Here is a 12,762-nt window from a genome sequence, read left to right on the forward strand (position 1 = left end):
AACCTACATCATATTCACTTACATGCAGGCTTATATGAGTTTGTATATTCATATGTGCTCTCGATATGTATTTTCTTATTGTTCACTTCTATTTTCATGGTTTTCAAACAGTGCCTGAAGTGTTCTTAAATTGCTGACTTCATAAACAGGTCAATCTGGAAGCTTGTCTATTCAAGTAGACTAAATATTGAAATTGATCCTGCATACAAAGACAAAACATTCATTCAACTGGGGTGTAAAATGAGAAAATTCATGGCACATATGTACATGTACATGTAATTGTATTTTTTTTGGTAGTAAAATATTGAGTGATATTTGTTGGGTTGATAACTTGAAATTTTGGAGCAGTTGATATCACACACGTCCTATTATGGGGGGGGGGGGGGGGGATCACAATTATGATACATTTTCATGTGAAATCCCCAAATACATAAAACCCATTTTCATTTCATATCCACACCTAAACAGTTTTAGGACATAGGCCTGCATGTTAATGTAAAAATGGTACTATGTACAGTAATTATTATTTTGAACATTGGCAGTTACTTGGGGGAGGGGGATTTAAAAGAAAAAAAGTAAAGAAGCTTTATAGTAATGATGTATAATGTTGTATGACCTTCAACGGGACATTGAAATTAAAATTGCGCAATCAGCAATGGTCGATCAATTGTGAGCTTTCCAATGAATTTATGTACATGTAAAGCTGTACTTATGAAAACATTAAGTGCAGAGATTTGATATCAAACTTCATTGAAAAGAGTATCCAATTTTGATAATGGATTATTAAACATGTAGGCCCTTCATGTACCTGAATCACACCATTATTAAAATTAAAATTAAAATTGCGCAATCAGCAATGGTTGATCAGCAATGGTCGATATATTTATTTGTTTGATTGTTTATTGATTGTATACATGCAAAGAATCTTTATTTATATGAATTGTGATTGTAAACTTATTGATTTGAAAGAGGAAGAAAATAGAATATTATTCCAAAAAAAAAAATTATTCAATCATCAGTTCTAATTTAAACATACAAGTTCATGTACTGTATGAACAAATGTTTGATGTATTAAAATGGATCAAGCTCTAAATTGTGTTACCCTCCTCTCCCCCTGTCTTGACCATGATTAATATCACTCTGAGTGTGATCACAATTGTATAAAGAAACATCGTTAAAAGGAGTCTTTCAAAGAATGATTTTGATTTCCTAAGCTTGTATACAAAATTGGAAAGGGTGTTTTTCAGCTTCTGCTTGGTATTGTAAAGAAGCTTTAATCTCTGATCCTTGTGAGCGATTGTTTTCTTTTCAAAGTAGTAAAATAGGGATATAGCCAGATGTGAAATTTGGATGCCCAAAATAGGTATTTTCGTCATTTTGTCTGTTTTGTGCAAAGTAGTGGAACATATGAATGGCTGAAAATATCGTTGATACACCACAGAATAGGGTTCAAATTCTGGGTTGTGGATTGTTCATTTGTATATATGTATAGCGTGACAAGACAAACCAGGGCCAGGTTGACTCCAAAATACCTGTTCCCTAGGCATGACAAAAGGAAGAACAGAGCATGGAGGATATGACCCGCACTCTCTATTTAAATCATTTCTGCTGTGTTGCATTTTAGGGAAATCCCTTTTTATCCCTTTTTCATAATGCCTGCAGTCCTCTCCTCTAGATTGCGTACTGTACACATTTACATGAAAATTTAAAGTGCATTAATCACAATCAGGCCATACAAAATTGTGTTTTTATTTTATATCGCATGCAGGTGTACAGAACGGCACTTGTGTTTTTGGTAGTAATGCAAGATGAGTGTAATTTCATTCAGAATTGTCAAGAACACATTAAAATCCTTGCAATAAACATATCTAGTCTTTCTTAGCATTTGAATAAAATTCAGATCAGTTTTATGTACATGTACACATCTAGAGGCCAATATGTATGTTAGTGCTCTTCATTGCAACCAAAAACAGTGACGGGTTGCATTTTACAGTGTGTAAAAATACAAGTGCCTTGGCTTGGGTCAATACATGATAAAGATTATTCTGTTATCCTTATTGATCATTTGAACATGCACAGATTAATATTAATTATTAATGTTGATTAATTAAAGGACAAGTCAACCCCAACAAAAGGTTTATTCAATTAAGAAAGAGAAAATTCCAAGAAGCAAAACACTGAAAATTTCATCAAAATCGGGTGTAAAATAAGAAAGTCATGACATTTTGAAGTTTCACTTAATTTAACAAAAACAGTTATATGCACATCCTGGTTGGTATGCAAATGAGAAGACTGATGACGTCATCCACTCACTATTTCTTTTGTATTTTCTTATATGAAATATTCTAATTTTCTCCTCATTGTCCTGTGAAACAAAGGTTTGTTCCTCACTGAAAATGTGGAATTACCATTGTTTAAACAGCTTATGATTCAGTCAAGTTGGTCCTTATTGTCACATCGCTAAAAAATGAAATATTGTATAATTCAATTAAAAAAAAGAAATAGTGAATGAAGGACATCATTGATTCTTTCATTTACATGTATCACTGAGTTGTGCATATCTGTTTTATGAAAAATAAGCGAAACTTTAATAAAACGTCCTAACTTCCTTATTTCACATCCGATTTTGATGAAATTTTCAGTGTTGTGCTTGTTAGATTTTTCTATATTTATTCCAATCAACATTTTTTTGGGGTGGACTTGACCTTTGATAAATTAACAGTTACTTTGATGTTTTGAACATCTAGTTAACTCACGTTTTTTGGCATTATCTGAAAAATTTGTAAGAGCCGAATTGTACTATGCCATATTTTCCTGAAAAGTTGAATTTGAAAAAAAGTATGAAAAATACAATTGCTTTTTCATGTTGCTGAAGTTATAGTGAAATATTATAGGTTATTTGTCTTCTGAAATAAAAGTTAAGCTGTATTAGGGCTGAATGTATCAATTAATTTCTGCTCTGTTGTTGTTCGTGTAAATGGTGCCTCAACAAACAAGTATCCTGTGTAATCCCTGCAGAGATCTTACTTCTAAATCTGCTATGGATTCAAATCTATTGTCAAAGTGCAAAAAAAAATCTTCAGTTATTACTGATTGTTTAAACTAACTCAGCTCAGCATACACGTAATTTCTTGGCCTGCATGTACAGTACATGTGCATGTGTGATGTGTGTATATGAAATACTATATTGGCCAAAAAAAATGGAAAAAAAGAAAGAAAGAAAAGTGAAATACCTGCTTTTCATCTATATATTTTCACTTTTCTAATTTACAGATGTACATAAGAATGTGATCTGGTTTCTGCTTTTCGGTTATACTGAAAAATGAGTATGTGGATTTGAAATGATTTGGCATATTTTACAAAATACATAATTTTTCTCCTTTTATCTTTCTGTTGTTGCAGGCACTCACTCAATACAGAACCTATGTGCTACTCTGTGCAGCAAGGACAAGGGTTTGTACACACTATTCATTCAATTGATACCCCTTTCATAAACCCAATTATGCGGCTAATAGCAGCATAATTTGGTCGTAAAATCGGAGGAGGAACAGAGTTATCCGCATTATTTTGATGCTGCAATTATCCGCATAATAGCGGCATCGGGACCAGATTTTGACTTTATGAACGCATTTCCAAATAATGCGGATAATTGCCATGGGGCGGTCACAAGGTCACTCTTTTCCAACACAACCGCATCGGAGGGGGCGTGTCCAGTTGTCATGACGATTATCCGCCTTTTTAGGATGGGCGCTCGTAAAAATAGTGCGGATAATTTTTGAAGTTTGTGAACGCAATTTTTATTGAATTATCTGCATTACTCTTTGGCGGCTGATTGGAGGATGGGTTTATGAAAGGGGTACGAGATGGGGAGTGGGAGAGGGGTGAACTTGTTCAGGGTTCCCACAGTCATGGAAAATCCTGGAAAAATTTGTGGTCATGGAAAGTCGGGGAAAAATCAGGGAATTTGGAATATTTGTGAAAAGTCATGGAAAAAGTCATGAAATTGCATTTAGATGTACCTCTTGGCTATGGCAGCTTTCTAGTTTGTCGTGTCTCGCAACTCTCATACTCCGTGATCATTACAATATTTCTTGTTACGTTTACACTCTTGTGTTACATTTATGTTAAATCTTTAGGGTGTGACTTCAACACCTCAGGGTGTGGTCCTCTATAGGGAAACCAACTGGAGTTATTTAACACCCCAGTTTAGAATCATTCCAATCAAAGTCTTAATTCATATTAAAAAAACTGAATTCAGCTGTGCAACCCATGACTAAAAGGGAAAAATAATTTTCACCCACTTTTACACAAAATATTTATGTATTTTCACCACCCAAACTAGTGTCTTTGCAAAAATTATCATATACTTTGTATGTACGTCATGGAACATTGGAAAATATATATATTGATTGTGATTTAATGAATATGGAATGTTTTGTTTTCATATAATTTTCCCCAGTTTTCGAGCCAACTCATATTTTTTTTAAGTGTGGTTAAGGCTGATTATGTATAGGTAATGAGGCATGATATATGTTTCTCTCCTTTACAAAGAAATGTTATTAGCGTAGGATTAGACAGAGAACTGTGCCAACATTATAAAGGGAGAGAACACGTATATTAGATTTTTGTTCTGGTAAATAAAAAAATATAACAAAAGCATTGTTATTGGCATTCTGACATTCTGAAGAAATATGTGTCTTGTATTATGTCATATTTTTGCTATGGTGCAATGTTAATTGAGTTTAATAGCTTGTTATTTTAAGAATCATGATATTGTGGTGCAATGATACATTTATTGGAACTTAGCTGATTATGAACAAATATTGTCGTGTCGGTGTAGGAACGCCCTTAGCACCACACGCGCATGCCCCTAGTAGCGCGTATTAGGGCATTGCATAAGGGCGTTCCTGCACGAACAGGACAAAATGACCTTTTTTATAAATTAAATGTCCCTATTTTGATTTGTAGCGATTGACAGAAGCACAATTAGAGCTTCATAATATATATTATAGAAAAGGGTAATACATTCATCATGCAGTGGGAATTCACATGAGGGCTGAGGGGCTTCAGCCTTTAGTATGGTAGAAATTTATAGACTGTGTGTAAGTGAATAAATAAAAATGAAATTTTAGATGAAACAGAAGGAGGAAGATAACCCTTGTATAGGTTTTTTTTCCTTCTCACGACATGGACATGATTTGTTTGCATCATGTAAAAAATAAGGTAAATCAATATTATTTCCTCACTTTAACCGTACAAATTGAGGAAGTAAGACTTTTTCATGCATGTATCCTATGTGTATATAGGTGATATGTGTATAACAGTGCATGTACTTTTTCTTTCATTTAAACTTTAAAGGCCAAGTCGAACCCAACAACAACGACAACAAAATCAAACGAGCATACTGTAACACTTAGATTTTATAACTTTCTCATTTTCAATCTGATTTTAATGAATTATTCAACATAATGCATTTTTATTATTTTTTTATTTTTTAAATTCAATTTAAATCAACTTTTTGCTGGGGTGAGCTTGAACTTTAAATTCAGGGCGGGTTTGAATGAGGTTGTATAACAAGGAAATATGCTTCTTTGCTTTTGGTTTCAGGTGGAGTTTAAATTCAATCACCTTCAGATTGATTCATTGGAGAGCAATAAACCACTCAAGGTAAGAGTAGGCGTATTCAGACCAACTCAGAGTTTGAGAATACTAGATATTTTCTGCTCTAGAATTAATTTACCTGATCCACCCCGATCTGAAAAACAGGTGTGTGTTTTTTTGCCAATGTGAAAGCAAAATACTCATATTCCCCAAGAAGATACCCTGTAAATAGGTACCACTGCTTATCAAAATTATGAAAATATCACAGGTATTCTCGCAGTGTGAAGGCAGATTACAAGAACTTTCTTAACCCAGCGAGTAGTTGGGCGTGGGCTGCTGAGCATGCTATTTTGATTAGAGTGCCCCACTCGATACTGCACATACTTGTTTCTCAGAGAACTTACCCGATAAGCCCGTCTCACACTATGCGATCCGGTGCGACATGATTTTTCAAGAAATCGCATTTTGCATTAAATGTGAAAACTTGTTCCAAGAAGTGAAATTATCTTATTTAAAGTTTGGCATATTGTTAAGAAAACTAAAATCATATTTTTACCTTGTGGCAAGCCCTAAGGTCGGAGTAAAGTCCAAATTGGCTATCGCAGCCGATGATGACGTCATTACGATTTGGAATTGAATTTGTTTTTATTCATTCAGGGAGGCTCTAACTGGACTGAATTTCGTTTTCAGTAGTCCTACCACTATTTTGAACTTTGATCCATAATATTATATTTGTTGGAATATCCATATCAAATGTTATCATGATTAATTCGAAATTCGGATTGCAACGAATCGCATAGTGTGAGACGGGCTATAGGGGCTTTTGGTTGGTATGAATGTGTAAAATAATCATCAGGTATTTGCAGGCTTGAACAGGCTCTAGTAAATATATAGGTAAATTCTGGTGATCGAGTTGGTATGAATACACAGGATGGAAGTTCATCAAGGGTTTTCTAATGAGCAATCGATGTAAACCAAACCGCACCCCACCAATAATGAAACAGGGATTCCCAGATATATTTTCAACATAGGCAAATGATTTATGATCTTTCATTTTATAGATCATTATAAAATTCATTATTTTCTTCTTTATTTTGATATGCAAACTGATATGACTATAAAGAAGGACCAGCAGATTTTGATCTTTGCGTTCGGTATTAAATACGATACCTTTTTTCAAGTGACCAAAATATTTCACTTGCGAAAGGGCGTGCGATTGGAAGCTGATATTGTAAAAAAAGAAAAATGGTTTTGGCAAAATTTTACAGATTTATATTTTGTAGGTATTTGTGTATTTTTGGTGAATTTTATGAGAATAATGATATGATTGAATTCATGAAAAGTGTTCAGTATATTACAATCCACTACCATATCCATAGAACTTAGATGAAATGACTGTTGGTTGAACGCAGCTGTGGTGTAACAGCTTCATTGTTTGAAATATAGAGAGCTTGGATTTTTACAGGATATACCTTGATGGCTATATATATCTTGTACTTAAAATAAAGAACATGATTTCCCCCGCCAGATACAAGGTCTTGTCTATTTTGCAAATAAAAATATATGTATTCTTGAGCTGATACAAAGAACTGTTTGGTCGTCATCACGACAAGAGCTCCTGACACAAAAGCTTAGAGAACTGAACTGGAAAGTCAGAAAATATTGGATTTTGCTTTTATAGCTATAAATATCCTATAATTAAAACAGGAAAAAATGATTTCCCCTGCTTTGAGCTATATAGTTTATTTCTATCTATTTAGAATAGTGAAGGCCTATGTGTGCATCTCTGTACCCCTCTTTTTCTCCACCCCCCCCCCCCCCCCCCCCCCCCGTAGCTACATCTGAAGGATATAATGGATAGGCATTATATCATACATTGTAGGCAAATACAGTTTGAAAAGAATGACATTCATGAGTGAAGTTTCTTCTTCATTTTAGCTGAAGTTTGGTTTTCCAAAGGAGAGAGACCGAGACAAATCTCTGAGCTTTACCATGAAGTCTATCAACGACACTCTCGATGTCATAGAATTCATTCTCAAATCTCTGCAAAGAGTCTTCCCTCTCATAAGCATGGAGTAAGTAAAAGTTCATCACACTTTTCTGTATAGGTAAACAAATATGTTAGTATTCAAATGAGGGGACTGATGACGTCACCTACTCACTATTTTGTATTTTATTATATGAAATATTCTAATGTGCTCCTCATTGTCCTGTGAAACAAAGTTTTCTCCTCACTAAATGTGTGGAATTACTATTTTGATATTTTAAGGTTCAGTCAAGTTGGTCCTTATTGTTAAATCTGTAAAAAAAAAAAATATTGTGTAATTCAAACAATAAAAAACAAAAGAAATAGTGAGTGAGGGACATCATCGACTCTCATTTGCATACCACTGAGTTGTGCAAATAAACTGTTTCGTGAAAAATAAGCGAAACTTCAAAACGTCCTGTAACTTTCTGATTTTACATCCGATTTTCAGCATTATGATTGTTTGATTTTTTTCTATTGATTCAAAACAACATTTTCTGGGGTGGACTCGACCTTTTAGTCTGAGACCTGCATCCTGTTTCTTATAAAGACTTTTTTCAATAACAAATGCACAATATCTGTAATGAATTTACCATCAGCCAATTAGAATGAAGGACTTCAGTAGCTTTTAACTGTCATTGCAAATTTGTTATTATACAAGTTTTATGAAATGGGGCCCAGAGCTCCATTTCATAAGAAAAAGTACTATTAAGTTAATTATGCCATCCAATGATAACATCAATGAAATCATTGGTTGTGATTGGTTGTTTACTATTGGTGGCGTATTTTACATCATAATAATGTTATGCAATAGAGGCATATTTGGAATATTTTTTTGATTCAGATGTTCGATAGTTTCTGATAAAGTTTTATTGGACGTGCTCTAATGTTTTATATCTTTTTTCTATTAATTTGGGTAGCAGAAGATGCACAATAAAGTTCCTTGTTATTTATTTTCTTCAATTTCTTGTGTAGCAAACAATTTTTACCATTCAGATGTCCGGTGAATTGCGTAAAGTGATTTGTTGACATAAATTAAAAAAAAAGTTATTCTGATATCTAAAAATGATGTTGGTTGCAGTTGAAAAATGATAATCCTATTTCCTGTTTTATAAACACTCATTATAATAACAGACAATTTCCTTAAGTTTACCATTAGCCATTCAAATCAGCTTGAAACTGTAATGGCAAGTTTTGGCTTTATAGCATGATTTATGAAACAGGCAACTGGATTTTCATTACTGTAACATCCTTAAGGGAAGTGTTACTTGGAAACAATATCTTTCTGTTTGAACTTCTGTTTTTTTAACTGTCATTTTGATTCCCATGTTAAATAGATTTTACAAAGACTTTTTGTTATGGTACTTATTTGATGTAACCATTATTAATTACCATTCTAATTGTATCAAATTGTAATATCCACACTCCACAGACAATATAGTTAGTACGAATCTTAGCTGATAATCAGTCATGTTTGTCTTTTTTGTGCAATACTGCAGAAATTGTTTCCTGTTATTGTTCTGAGTAGCAAAAATGAAAGTAAAATATCCTGTCTTTTCCACAAAAAACCTAATATATATATTATTTTACTTGGAATATTTATCTTTGTGGTCAATGTTTTTGATAGCAAAAACTAAAGTAAGGTCTCCTTCCTGCCTGACAAAAAGAATACTGTACAATATTCCCTCACATTATTTCACGACTTCATATACTTGAAAGCACTTATCACAAGCTTTACAGTGATAGTTTATAACGCAGAGAATCTTGATTGAGAACAAACGTTTTCTTCTCCTTGTCTCCAGTAAACTGATCAGAGAGATGAACATGGAGCCACCGGAGCGTCAAAGTCACATCGAGGCGCGGCTCAATCGTTCATCGATGGTGGAGCAGGGACCGTGCGGAGGTTTTAGTCACATGTATAGGTTTATGTGTGATTATTTTGATTTGCCTTATCTTGCTGAAGTTGCCTGGGTGAGCTTCCATTAGAAATATTTTTTATGCATCTTTTTCACTGAGAGGGTATAAGGATGTCCTCACTAAAGAATATATGTTTTTATGTGTCTTTACTTCTGGGCATTAATTTAGAAATAATGGACAGGGCATATTGATGGACGTCCTCACAAGAGAAAAATATTCTAAGTAAGCCTAGTGGCTGCTGGGAGTTATTATATACATGTATATTACCTAGTTGGCCATTCTTAAATTCGTAATTTGATCCGTTATAGTTAATATATTTTTTTTGTGTAATTTATGTATGGAATGCTTATCAGAATTTATTTCAATTCATCTAACTATTTATATAATGTTTTTGAATGTTGTTATGATATGTGAACACGTATATTTCAGCCACTGGCTGGCGATCATGTATTATCAATAAACAATTTCTATTCTGTTTTGGTCTGCTCTGCTCTGTTCTATTCTATTCCCCTTTGGTATCATGATTACTCTTTACAACAACAAAAAATGATCAAATTTATTGTTAATCTGATTTTGTTCTACCTTTGGCCTATCTGATTTGATTTTACTTTTTTTGTTGTCGGTTCTTTCCAAACAACTTTTTCAAAGCCCAATGGTTATGGGTGGTTTAGATGTTTTGATATGATTCTTTGTCTCCTTTTCCTCCTGATAGGATGTGGATACTATATATCTCTCTCAAGATTGTAAAGAGTTGAGGATTAATGACTTTGATGATCTAGAACCAAAGTAAGTCACTTCGTTAACTATTTATTTGAGCACGATTTTACAATATTTGTCAGTCGTGAAAATTAGTCGTTCTCTGTCTGTGAAAATTACCATAGTAGTAGTGCATCTTATCTGATCAAAAGTGGGGATATCACTAAAATTATCAAAGCTGACAATTAAAAAATCAGTTCTGATAGATTTCATGAAATTGTTTCACTATATTACTAATTTAGCTTTCATGGATAATTCAAATATCCATTGAAGGAATTTACCTCTCTTCATATAAACAAATTTTGAAAGTGCGTTTAGGTTGATAAGGGGATTTCAAAACAAGTCAAGTTTGAATTTAGATCATGTTTAAAAGCCAAAAAAGCACCTGAAGCATTTATCCAATATTTTTTTTTTGCTTTTTTAAACACCTTTATCATTGGGTGAACTTCCCCTTTTGAAGTTTTGATGATTTTTTTTCTTCAAGGTGTATGCAAGTTTCAATCCCAACTGTATTATGATAAATTCATGTTATCATTCCATTACAATCAGAGTTCATCTTAATCTTGAGTTCATCACCTAGGAAGCCATAGAGCAAACCGGAACAGTTCAAATTCGGTAGTGCTTGCCAAAATAAATGTTTAGATTTTCTTTCCTTTCCTGGAATGTGTTCATATGGCAAGACATTGTACATCAATTCTTTTGAAAAAGGGACATAGTAAAACTAATGCGAGTTACAGGATTGTCTTAATGTGAATTGTTTATGAACAATTGAAACCTTAAACATTTACTATCATCACGATTGATTGATTTTAGAGCAAGCAATCTTTTGTTAGGCTATTAGGCTTAGTTTTAGATTATATTGCATTTTTAATTGATAGCGAAATCAGACGAGACTCGTGGTTCACTAACCACCGTGTTACTATTGTTGTTGATTTTAAAAAAATCATATAACATTTTTTTAAACATTTGTTAAATCGTTTTAAGCAGGGTAAATAGATATGTTTGTCTGTAGTGACAGTACTCGATTGATATGTGTGATATTATTTATTTGATTGCTAATCATTATGTTGTTATTGTACCTTGTTTTCCTGCAGACACATGTTGCCTATCATAGCAGTACTAAACTACAACACCTGGTTTACACATCTCACAGTTGTCAACTACAAACTGGTAAAGGATTTCAGGATAACCAGGGCCCCATCTTACAAAGAGTTACAATTGATCCACTCAATCGTAACTCTATGGAAATCCATCAGTGTCATAATTTTTTTCTACAGGAAATTTGCACAATGTCCTTTGTAAACAAAGAGAAGCACAGTGAATTTTCAAGAAAACAGTGAATGTATGAAAATACATCATAGTTTCAAAATATTTTGATCAAACATGCATAATAGATGTTGACTTTGCTGGCCGTCCATAGTTGTGATTGATCGGATCAATCGTAACTCTTTGTAATATGGGGCCCAGATGTGCATGTAGCCAAATGTCTCTGTTGATCCAGTGGCTCATCTAGCTGGGTCTTATGTCATTCCTTCCTACAACTGATTTTCACAAAAGACAAAAGTGGAGTTGATGTTTAATGCTACACTTTTTGTTTTCTTATGCCAATAGGATGAATTATCCGCACAAATTCATGAATGATAGCAATTCTTGAATTAGCATGATTGTAATTTTCATACACTCCATCAGTGAAAAAGGCAGTTGCATGAATGCTTAATCGGAAAAGGCACTGTCTGATATGTTTTATATATGTCGGGAAATATAGCCTCCTGGCATTATAAGGTATCGCACAAATTCATGTTGTCTCTAAATTCTATTACATGGTGTACATGTAGCACAATGTATCCTGTTTGCAGGAAATTTGCCATTAACAACAATTCTCTCAACAGTTCTGGTAACTTTTTTTATTTGTAGTTTTATTTACTCAGGGTAGCATTGTCAGTTTCAGAACTGCTTTTAACTGAAGAATTGTTTTTGATTGGTTATTAAGCAATGTTACCGTGATATTAGCCGTGGTAATTCGTCATTTATGTTACAGAAGTCATATCGTCTCTACAAGATGGTCATTGATTGATAATTCTGTTTGTTTTGTTTTCATAGACCTCTGAAGCCTTGAAGGAGATCCCTAAGGTTATCCGCTCATCACATACTCTTGAAAGTCTTACTCTAGATGGGGTTGGGTTGAAATGGTGAGTTGAATTGCAAATTTTCTATCTCTTTTTGTTTGTCATGTATTGGTTTTCAAAGAAAGCCAGTGACAGCAGTAATAATGATATAAAATGAGAAGGAGTTGCATATGAGGGTCTTAGTGTTCCTTTCCTTTCCCCTTGATTGTGTCATGTGTTTGAGCCTTGCTGTGGCAGTAGATCCTTCACAAAACATCAATCTGCACTTTGCCTCTTTCCACCCAGGGGTTGGATGAGCACCTGGTGGAATGAGTAACTTGAATAATCCGCAGAAAG

At 33.7% G+C, this 12,762-nt stretch overlaps 1 protein-coding gene across 1 annotated transcript in view; it reads left to right on the forward strand.

The window, feature by feature from the left end:
* LOC135153237 (F-actin-uncapping protein LRRC16A-like) overlaps window positions 1-12,762 on the forward strand; it is a 75,646-nt gene that overhangs the window by 24,105 nt on the left and 38,779 nt on the right. The window contains exons 4-10 of the mRNA XM_064095659.1: window positions 3,403-3,453; window positions 5,608-5,667; window positions 7,540-7,676; window positions 9,430-9,598; window positions 10,257-10,330; window positions 11,395-11,470; window positions 12,401-12,489. Of these exons, the coding sequence (XP_063951729.1) occupies window positions 3,403-3,453; window positions 5,608-5,667; window positions 7,540-7,676; window positions 9,430-9,598; window positions 10,257-10,330; window positions 11,395-11,470; window positions 12,401-12,489 (656 nt within the window). The remainder of the gene's footprint in view (window positions 1-3,402; window positions 3,454-5,607; window positions 5,668-7,539; window positions 7,677-9,429; window positions 9,599-10,256; window positions 10,331-11,394; window positions 11,471-12,400; window positions 12,490-12,762) is intronic.

This window comes from Lytechinus pictus, chromosome 2 (genome assembly GCF_037042905.1).
Source record: "Lytechinus pictus isolate F3 Inbred chromosome 2, Lp3.0, whole genome shotgun sequence".
In the NCBI taxonomy this organism is placed as follows: domain Eukaryota; kingdom Metazoa; phylum Echinodermata; class Echinoidea; order Temnopleuroida; family Toxopneustidae; genus Lytechinus; species Lytechinus pictus.